Source organism: Xiphophorus maculatus, chromosome 9 (genome assembly GCF_002775205.1).
Source record: "Xiphophorus maculatus strain JP 163 A chromosome 9, X_maculatus-5.0-male, whole genome shotgun sequence".
NCBI lineage: Eukaryota > Metazoa > Chordata > Actinopteri > Cyprinodontiformes > Poeciliidae > Xiphophorus > Xiphophorus maculatus.
Genome location: NC_036451.1, coordinates 17,611,222 through 17,622,802, shown reverse-complemented (window position 1 = coordinate 17,622,802; position 11,581 = coordinate 17,611,222). Strand labels below are relative to the sequence as shown.

Sequence of the window (11,581 nt, the reverse complement as noted above, 5' to 3'; positions counted from 1 at the left end):
GTTCATTCACATTTACCACAACTGCTTGCACTCAGGTGGAAGCCTAATGTTAGAAAGCTCTCAGGTGCTCTGAGAAAATGCCATGCAGCGCCAGGGTGCCATGCTAAGTCCACTGATTCATTCTTAGATTTGCACTGTGAGTCCCGCTCGTCAATCAAAAGCCCTTCATGGTAGAAACATTATACTTTTTTTTAAAGGCATAAAAAGTAAACCTGCTACAAAACAGAGTCAACTTAAGCTGATGCCTTATTGGATATTTTTTGTTTTATTTCCCTTGATTTCAGAAACATTTAGAAAATAATGAAAGGGTTTCTACCCAAATCTAAGATTAACGTCTCCGATTAATGAACTAGTTTGAGTAAACTGAGAATCCAAAAATTAGCTGCCTACTTTAATTACAGGATGGCATCATTTCAGAAATGTTGTGTAATGTAATGTTGAGATAATCTTTTGAGAAAAACAGATGCGAAGAAATAGACGAGAATAGACAGCTACCATCAGGTAGACTGAAGACTAACCATTAGAAAAGTCAACCATCCCCACCTTACCTCCATCATAACTGTTGTGGTCTAACTTGTGTTTTGCTGTGATTGTTGGGTGAAGAAAGTGGCAACCAGGAGAAAAAAAAAAAACAACCTCAGTAGCAATATCCATTTTGAAACATATCACATCCACCGTATCCACATACCTGCTGTCGATAAGTGCAGCCAGTCTTTTCCCCAGTTACACAGCTGCTCTATTTGTTATAGCTCAGCCTTATCAGCCTGCAAAATGCCACCATCCTGCAGAGCTGTGATCGTTCTGAGATAACTGTTCATGGATGAGTTCATTGAGATTCACATTTTATCACCAAATCTTGCCTACCTTTACATTATGCACTATTATTAGAGGCAGAATTCACTGAAAAGTGTATTAAACCAAATATTAAGCCTTTACTGAACCTGCACTGCCTCCTGGTGGACACTAATGATCTTTGCAGTCTGTTTTACCACCACAAGTGATAGAACTGGGCAGAAGTTTAAGTGGCATTTTCTCATATAAAAGCTTAAATTATGTAACAATATTACTGCAGCCAATGAATACTGCAAGACGTTGTTGTTTATGATATGTCAATTGCTCCCACCCACTGTACAAAACATGCATGCACTGTAAAAAATTAGCTCACTAAACTTGATTCAGTCTAGTTTCCTTGTTGCTTTAACTCAGTTAAGTTGCATCAATTTTAACTGTCAAGTTCAAAACACTTAATCAAAGCTATTTCTACAACTTTAAGTAAGTTGACATAACTTTCTTCATTGTTTATATTAAATTCAAAAAAACAAGTTAGGAAAATAATTTTTGAAAAATCACTGTTTTTACACTATTAAGTTGATTTACCTAAGGAGAATTTAGACAGACTGTGGGCGGAAGCCGGAGTACCCAGAGTGAACCCCTTTCTGCATGCAAACTTCATGCAGAAAGACCCCAGGAATCAAACCCAGGACCTTCTTTCTGCAAGGCACCAGTGCTACCAACTGCGCCTCTGTGCATCCCCCTACTGTGTGATGTGGTCACTTCACTTCAAACGTGTCTTATTTAGGGTATGGACCCTAACTGAGCATGGGTCTGCTCCAATTCCCAAGAAGAGATGCGGGATAACGTCAAAAGCATATTTTATGTCTTTGGGATAGGGTTAGTCCCATTGGTGTCAAAAAAGCGCTGGTGAGGTCAGGAAGGTGACAGTCACAATGTTCTCTACATGCACAATGGAAACGTCCTTATAGAAACATGGGAGTGGTTCGCTCACATCTTCTGAAACCCAAAGAGCTCCTACAAGCATTCCTTTGAGTTCTTCTTCACAGTCTGTTGGCTTCATGGAGAACAAACACAAGACTACTTTAGGGAAGCTCAGCTCTGCAAATTGCTTTTTTTTGTAAAGAAAAAAAAATCATATAAATTTAAGAAAAGATCTTAAACAGAATTAAGCAATATTTACACCTCAGACATTTTTTGATGAATCAATAAGTTATACAAACACAGCATGCAAATAATGCTCTAAAAAGATTGACATTATATGAAACGTTCTGTTTTGGGCTTTCATGCTGTGGTGTACGCTTGTTTTGTGGATCACCACTATAAGTCATTTTCTTTTGTAGAGAGAATAGATTAGTTCTAGTTTCTCTCTCTATTTCTTTTAAATTGAAGTTCTGTAAACATATTTTCATAAGTTAAGTTAGGTAATGTGTACAGTCAGCTTGATTAAATCAGTCCAGCTGACTGAAACCGATAGCTGTTTTTTTTACATTGTGTGTACTTAATTAGCCACCTGAATTGCCCTTCGGGGAGAGTGTGGACATATTAGTTTGTCCTGTGTGTCTTTGTGTTGCCCATGAATGGCTTGGCAACCACTTCAGGGCCTCTCAGCCAATGAATGGCCCCACATGACCATTAAGGTATTGAACAGGGGTGGATGAATGGCTGGTATTGACAATGTGGGAAAATGAGAAAGACTCATCAAAGGTCAAAAAGCAAATGTAGCAACAGACTGGGATGCTTTATGATTTTAGCAAGAAAACATATTCTTTTTGTCATAAGTCTGAAATCCTGAATCCTCATTCTGAATAGTTAATTGTTATTTATTGATCAGAGTGTCATTTAATTTTAGTTAGTAAGACTTCTAAAATATGAAATATTTTAAAGTCAACTGTATTGTCTGGTGCTGTTGTGTATTATTGTTATTATTATTATTGAGATTTAGAAGCAGATGTCATCTGACTGAAGTTTTTTTTTTTTTTTTCAACTAACTTTGAGCGTTTACCCCAGCCCTGGATTTGCTGCTTTTCAGTGAAATCCCCTGTCTTTGTGGCACATCAGAAAGTCAAGAAATTAGACGGGTTGATGTGCTCTGCTGCTACTTTGGCCGATTAACAGTTTGGCTCAGCGGGGCAGACGTTGAGGCGGAGGAACAAGACAAGAGAAGAGAAAACGTACAAGAACAGAAGGTCCGTCTCTTGTCTGTGAAGCTTGTCTTCTGAGCGTCTTAGTGATTTTATGGAGATACTGAGAAGGAAGCTTATCTGCTGGGGGAGAAGAGCATGAATTATGGGTTATTTTTCCATTTTGCCCAATTTCCTTCTGGCTCAGTCTAAAGCCCTGCAGAGGCTGTCAGTCTATTAGAGCAGCCACATTTGATGCAGGCAACAAAAGAATGTCTTTTTTTCCCCCTCTCTTTCCTGTGCCTTATCTCCCCTCACATTGTTACCAGCTTCTCTGCCGCTTGGAGAGAGAGTCTGACACAACACTTGAGGGTGTAATGTCACTAAAGACGTTTGCATTGGGACTGTCCCGGCAGCGTAATTAGTGATCCATAGACTAAGTAAGAGAGCTCAGTGGGTGGGAGAGGTTTCATAACCACTTCAAGATGATAAGAGGTTCTGTTACGTCAAAGAGAACAGACGTCACTGATTCAATTTCAGAGCAAAAAGATCACAATTGAATGAAAGGAAAAAGGAAGCTGCTTTATCTTCTTTTCTCGTTCTTTTCTCTTTCAATGGGTGCTTTGTGTAGCTGATGGACTCATTGTTATTTATTTAGTAAAATTATACCACTTGTACATCAGAAAGGGGCCATGACTGTGTTTTGCAGTCCTTTGAACTGCTGACACCTGAAAAGTACATTTCTTAGGAGGCTTAACAAAAGAAATGGACAACAAAATTCGTTGTTTCTCATGAGGTGGCAAAGTGCTACAAAATTAAAAGATAAGCTGAATGTTTAATAGCCTGTTAAGTCATAAATGGTATCCAGCAAGGATGTTAATCAAATACACGCTCTCACACACTGCTATAGATGTTTAAAAGGCTGAGAAAAGCATTAGAGAAAACATTACATCTCAAGAAGCCCCGTGCAGGTAGCTCATTTTGGATATTTAATTTTTTCTTTTCATTTAAGAGATAAACATCATCATGTTGTACATAAGCCTAAATTGTTTTCCCTGTGACTTTACTATTGAGGTAAACAGATAAAATAACAACTGAACATTTCAATATGATAAACAAAACTTTCATCAGAGCTCCAAGTGCCAAACTCAACAAACTGCTTCCAAAAAATGAAAACAAAAAAAGCAAAACACGTTCTCAAACAGAGGCATTAGATTAACAGTGATGATTTGCATGCATGCCTTTTTTTTTATCTGTTTAAAGTAAAGCTAAATATATGGAATGATGTTTGAATTTTCCCTCGCAGTCTGTTGCAGCATGCTTCTGAGGTTCGCTTTGCGTTTCATCTCCTAATGAATGATGCAAGAACTAATAAAAGCAAGTGTCTTTGTTTTGAATCTAATTGCAGCGTTCTAAAGGCTTTTATGCATTAGGAAATGGTGCATGCATGTTTGTTTTTGACTGACGGTGCATGCAGGGATAACAAAAGTTATTTTTAAAATTAAACTTTTTTGAATGTATTTGGAATTTCTGAAGAAGCAACTCCTCTAAGATAAAAGGAAATGATACATAGGATTTTCTTTGCACCGAAATACAAACTACAAGAAATAAGATGTGAGCATTGTGTGTACACGGCTTTGCAAAATTATTCACAACCCTTTAACTTTTTCCTCATTTTGTCCCATTGCAGTCACAAACCTTTTTGCATTTTATTGTAATTTTATGTATTTGACCAAAGCAAATTTGTAGACAGCTTTGAATCCACCTTTTGCTGTGATTACAGCCAGAAATCTTCAGCGTTGATAACGTTGTGCTGGACTTTGACTGGGCAACGAAGCGGAGTAATTTCATAATGATACCCACAAAGTGAGCAATATTTCTGGCTGAAGTGATTTCTGCTGCTTTACCTGGATTCTGGCCAAGAGGTTGAATGAATAAATTAAATTGAACATGAGAGCAATTCTCCGAAAGTGCTTGAAAAGTTTCAACAAGGTGCTCCAGTTGCTGTCGACGTTAGGAAACTTAATCAACACGATGACCTTTCTGATTCAGCAGTAAGCGTGAGTCCAGGTTGAGAGGAGAAAACAGCTTGTTATGGAGACAGGGACATGGAAGATTTTTTTTTTTTTCAACGTTGGGTGTGAATATCAAGACAGAATAAAATGAGGCAAGAAAATTGGTTATATGTTCAATATTTATTTTCTACACAGCAAATTTTGCAGACTTAACTGGAGATGGGAAATAATGTTCCAGTTCCAAGTCTGAAAACCAATTATGAATTTAATGATGGCACTTGATTTAATGTAATGTTTTGATTGTTGATTCTATGTTGCACGACTTTGTGTTTTTGTGTTTGTTATGATGTAAAGCACTTTGAAATGCCTCGCTGTTGAAATGTGCTATTCAAATAAAATTTGATTTGATTTGATTTGAAGTGTTATGGCTCTGTAAACAGAATCGTTACTCTTAGCAAAAACAGTCAATGGCAATTGTTTCTCTGCATTTTGTACTTTCACTCAATGCAAGATGTACACACAATTTTTACCTTTTAGTGTATCTTCAAGGTAGCTACACTGAACTTTGGGGTCTGGATTGATGAGAAAAACCCTGACCTTTCACCTTGAGGAGACTGAGTTATTTATTTGCTGTTTCTTTTGTTTCCACCTTGCAAATCTGGAAACTTTATGAGTAAAATTATGACACTACTCAATTGATTCACCAAGCAATGAGCAGCATCTCATTAAAGAGTTTCTTGATATAATGGGATACAAAACTTGTTTTTAAGAGACAAGTTTTATTTCTTACCTAGAAACTTTCTCGTGTTACCAGCATATAAAAATGATAAATCAATCTGACAAATCACGACTTCTTAAAAAGGCATAAAGGGGCTTCCTCATCTGACTCTCCATCGTCTGACTGTGTTTCTGTAGACTGAAACATCCCACAAGCTGTAGCCATTTTGCTGTTGTGACCTTTTGCATGTAAACAAAATCATGTTTTGGTTTTTCATGAGATATAAATGTGGTTACAGCGAGAAAGTTCCAATGCTACTGTGTTTGTTTTCCATCTCTGGCAGTGAAACACTTCTGGACTTTTCTAAGTCAAACATGCAGAGCTATATTTTATTCTTCTACCTTATTTTCTTTTTGCTGTTGCTGTTTCCATTTTCTAACATAACCCAAAAAAGCAGAAAACAATCCCAGACCGGTTCGACCATTATCTAAAAACTTGGAATGAAAGCTTTACTGAGTTAGAGCCAAACTGAGAACTAATGCTTTGGAAAAAACTCTCTAAACTTAATGTCCATAGTTTTAAAACGTTGTATATCTCCTTATTTTTTACCTAAATGTTGATATTTTGAACCGAGAGTAAGTGACTTTGGAGTTCTCAAATGTTGGACACTGTAAAATAAATAACTATCAACTCTTCCTTGCTCCGTTCAATTCTCAAATTCATCATGCCTATAAGTCCTGGGTGGGAGTGGGCTGAACAGTCACACTCCCACCCTACCACCTGGGTGTCGACTCGGTCTTTACATCCATTTTGCTGACTTGTGTTGTAAGAGAAGCACAATTGAGTTAAATGGGTCAAATGAATTAAAGACAATGCGTAATTTAACAACTGACACAATTTTGTTTCACTGCCAGGTCAGATTTTCGCCTGACAAAAATAAAAGGGCATTCGTTTTTTTCCTGTTATTCTTCTGTCTCTTTTTCCCCCCCAAGAAAAGATGCTTCAAACGCTTTTAAGGTGCGTCTGAGTCGGTGATGCCTCCTGCGCAGCTCGCCTCATCTTTGAGCTCTCACCAAGGTTTCCACCTGCCGAGCGAAGGCGGAACAGCGACTTTCAGTGGCATTCACCGAGAGACGGAGAGATGTGCCTTTAATTCTGCTGATTCAAAAGACAGCGAGTTAGGGAGGCTGTTTACCACCGGAGACAGCAAACTAAACTGGAGGTAAGAAGTCCTTCTTCTTCTGACATTTTCAGGCGTTTAACAAGAGCAACATCTAGACCTTGAATTTGATTTAATTACCAGTTTTATTGAGCTGGTGCGTTCATTATTTATTTAACTATGTTCTGCAATATTCTTTGATTTGAAAATATTTTTACAGCTCAAACTGAGCGCAGATTTTATTTATAAACATGAGGGTATCTTCTTTAATCTACAAAAAAACATCTGGATGAATACCCCTTGTCAAGAAAATCACGCAGCACAAAATACTTGTAAAGTTATGATTCAAGTAGATTAAATCTGTTTTTCAAATTTTTTAATTTTTTTTTTTAGAGATTGCAGTAAGTCATGTCATCCAACGACAGCTCCGAAACCCAGTACAGGTCAGAGGTCAGAGATTCCAACTCCACCTGCTGCCATAAGGAGCTGTCTGTCACTGCATCCGTCATCTCCATGACGGTGGGCATCTTCTCCAACAGCTTCGCTCTCTTCATTCTGATCAAATCCTACAGTCGCCACCGCATCAAGTCCAAGGCGTCCTTCCTGCTCTTTGCCAGCAGCCTGGTGACCACTGACTTGCTGGGTCACCTCATCAATGGCTCCCTTGTGCTGCACGTCTACCGCTTTCACAGGAAGTGGGACACTTTTGACCCGCATGGCATCGTCTGCAACATCTTCGGGGTGTGCATGGTGTTCTACGGTCTGAGCCCCTTGCTTCTCTCAAGTGCAATGGCCGTGGAGCGCTTCATCGGAGTAACCAAGCCCATCTTCCACTCAGCAGTATTGTCCTCGCACCTCATGAAAAGGCTGCTTGGTTTCACCTGGCTGCTCGCCGCACTGGTGGCGTTCCTGCCTGTGCTGCTGAGGAGACCCTATGAGGTTCAGAGGTCCAGGAGCTGGTGCTTCTTCCACATGGATCAGCCCAGAGACTGGCTAGATGTGCTGCTACCTCTGATCTTCTCCATTCTGGGTCTGTTGGCTCTTCTGCTCTCCATTGTGTGCAACACTCTGGCGAGCTGTGCCCTGCTGCACGGCAGGCTGCGCCACAAACACGGTTGCAGAGGCACATCCTACCACCTGGAGATGATCTGCCAGCTGCTGGCTATCATGCTGGTGTCCTGCGTGTGCTGGGGTCCATTACTGGTAAGCACTTGCTCTCAGTGTGTCGTTACTTAGCAGATTTGGTGGGAAGAATTTCACTATTTCGTGGGAGCCAATGCAAAGAGCTTCATTGGTTACATATTTGTTGGTGTTTGAGGTTTTGAGAGTGATATTAAAACCTTAATCAGACAAAGTAAAATCCTGGGCTTTCCATTTTCTATCTTTATTTTTTATTATTTTCTCACTAGGTTACGTTATTGTCAGAATTATGGTATGCATGCTAATTTTATTTTAATTTCTTAACTTTTCTCTAATGTGATCAGGATTAAAATTATAGGCTCAAACATGCAGATATTGCCTCCCGCTAATATGTTCCTTAGCAAATTGTAGAGAAATGACACTCTATTTGTAGCATTAATCAAGTTTCTGTCTGCATATTTTAATGCTGCTATCAGAAACAGTAGCGCACATTCAAATTTATTGGTTCCCTGGAATGGACCCAGCTTTTAAATGTAGTCCACAAATCTTCATTATGGTTCAGGTCGTGGGCGTTTGAGAAGCTTAATGTTAGCCTGCATTACCCATTCCATTATATGGGTTTTGAGATTGTTGTCTTTGGTGACAGTAAAGTTGAACCACTGTGGACAGAGACACTGGAGTTCAAGCATCTATCGGTTTATGATTGTCTTTAACTTCTGGAGGTTCCTGGGTTGCTCTTGAACATTGGGGTCAATCTCCTTTCACAAATCAAAGCTAGTCTGTGGATAGATAACTTAGTCATTGACAAAATATTAATCACAAAGTCTTGCATAAAACAAGAAAAACGTAATTTTTGCATAAAATGTTGATTTTTTTCAGCAATTCTTTCTATCTTTCATTGGAATAACTGGCCAACAAACTCAAATTCAAGGTATTTTCTTTAGCTCTAGTATTTCACTTTGTATTATTCTGTGCTCCAGGTCCATGTGATCATTCTCAGCACCAGAGCTAAAGATGAACCATCCAGTTTCAGTCTGCTGACAACGGTACGGATGGCCACATGGAACCAGATCTTGGACCCCTGGGTCTACATCCTTTTGAGGAAGGCCGTCCTGAGGAAAATCTTCATGTTGTTTCACAGCTGCTGGGGTTCAAAGCTTCACACCTTCCACCGCTGGCAGCGCAGCACGCTCGGCAGCTCGCGGGAGCCAAGCAAATCTTATTGCATCCGATACAGCAGACAGCCCCTGCCAGACACTGCCGTCCAATCCATCACCTGAACTTTGGCCAGAATGGTTTGATCTGAAGAGAAAACAGGACCAGGATGTGGAAGAATTCATGTCACTGGTTGACTACACAAGCGGCAGTGCAGTTCTGATCTGAATGACATTGCATTTTAACATCTCATTGAGAATCGTCTTTGTTCCATAAGTGGCTCAGAACAAAACTGTCTGGAATTTTTAGTGCTTAGAAGACATTTTGGAGGATTATTTCCACCATTTGTTGTTCTAGTGAAGCTTAATGTCTCTGTTTTGAGTGCAGCTCCAGAATATCGTACCACTTTGCCGTGAAATGTGAATGAATGATTTCGGACCATACGTGCATGACAACAACAACCACTGATGTAATTTGATCAATATTGACCTTGTTTTTGATTAAAACATTTTGGATGTGAACATTTCTGCTTAATTTCATTACACAGAAAGGTTATTTCAATATATATGTATATATACAGTACAGACCAAAAGTTTGGACACACAGTTGTGTGACAGTAAAGTTGTCACACAACTGAGTACAGACTTTTGGTCTGTACTCAGTTCAGACCAAAAGTTTGGACACACCTTCTCATTGAATTCAATGAGAAAGTGTGTCCAAACCTTTGGTCTGTACTGTATATATACTGTATGTATGTATGTATGTATGTATATATATATATATATATATATATATATATATATATATATATATATATATATATATATATATATATATATATATATATATATATATATATATATATATATATATATATATATATATATAGCCCCTACATGGGATGTACCACCAGCAAATAACCCAAGTGGCTGATATCAGTAAATCCTACCAATGGCTGGAAAAAACTGGACTCAAGGACAGCACAGAGGCCCTCATTTTCAAGAGGGACATGGGCAAAAAAATTTGCAATACATAGCAACCTGGTTACAAGATAAAAACAATTAATACATATGCACAAGTATAAAACAATAAAAAACAATTTAAAAACAATGACACTGTTTCATAGAATCTTGTTGCCTGTCTTTAAGAACTGCTCGAAATAAGTCCAGTGAAATCATTTCCGACATCTTAAGTTCAGACTGCAACTGATTCCACGCTGTGGGGGCCAACACACTGAATGCCTGCTTCCCTTTTTCAAATCCTGGTGAGTGAGCTGATTGATATAAGATGGCCAAGACTTTTTATTTTGACCTTTACGGATTTTATTATAAATGGCTCCTGCTATTGAAGCCGTAATAAAATAAAGTCATGCAGACTAATTAGAGTGGTTTCTCGCATGTTGGGAGAAATGCTGCTCATTGAGCTAATAGAGCCCCACAGAACAAATCTCTCTCCACTTCTCTAGTGTATTTTTACAAAAGAAATGGTTGATTTTTGGGTAAAATGTTTTAAATGACTTACAAGCATTAAACTAATACATGTTATGACTTAATGTTAGTGTGATAGTTTCATTATCTTGATTACTTTATGAGCTATTGTTCGCATTAGTGCAACTCTAACATACTAGCTGTAAAAGTCAGTTATGTCAAGTGCAAACATTGTAAATAGAGGTTGGAAAATACAGTCCCAATAGCATAGAATACAATTTATGTGTATGTATGTTAGATTTTAATTCTGTTCTTCTTACATTAAAATGAAAGGTGTTTAGCACATCCGTAAGGATGCCAGAACAAAGCTATTCACTTATACTGACAGGCTGAGTGAGGAGAAGCAGCCAAAAGGCTATGGACGATATACACAGATCTACAGCTCAGGTGGAAGAGTCTATCAATTAAAACAATTATTAGTCATGAACTCTAAAAATCTCACAGTAAAATGCAACTCTCTGCAGGCCACATTTTCCAGCAATGAAGTTAATGTGTTAACTTAGGTTCGGGAGCAAGGCCACGCCCAAACCACACCTCTAATCATTCTACTTATACTTCGGTCACCCATTCATCTCAGTTTGTTACATTTTCGTCAACCCCACCCTTCCTCACCCTCTATCTATTTAATCTCATCCCTCTTCATTCATAACTATGCTTTGCTTCTTTTGCTACAGGTTCCGTCTGGGGGGCGGGGGGGTCCTACGCAGGCTCGGAAAATAAGAAAACCGTTATCCTTACATTTCTACATCCCTTCATCCCTTTATCCCTTCATCCCTCATCCCTACATCCCTTCATCCCTATATCTCTACATCCCTTCATTCCTTCATCCCTACATCTCTTCATCCCTACATCTCTACATCCCTTCATCCCTTTATCCCTTCATTCCTTCATCCCTTCATCCCTACATCTCTTCATCCCTAAATCTCTACATCCCTTCATCCCTTTATCCCTTCATCCCTCATCATTACATCCTTTTATCCCTATGTCCCTTC

At 38.7% G+C, this 11,581-nt stretch overlaps 1 protein-coding gene across 1 annotated transcript; it reads left to right on the top strand.

Moving 5' to 3' along the window:
* The first annotated feature begins 7,215 nt into the window (after nt 1-7,215).
* ptgfr (prostaglandin F receptor) lies at nt 7,216-9,227 on the top strand. The gene is made up of 2 exons (XM_005795742.1): nt 7,216-8,010; nt 8,928-9,227. Exons 1-2 carry the CDS (start codon nt 7,216-7,218, stop codon nt 9,225-9,227), a joined length of 1,095 nt encoding a protein of 364 aa, XP_005795799.1.
* The last annotated feature ends 2,354 nt before the right edge of the window (nt 9,228-11,581 follow it).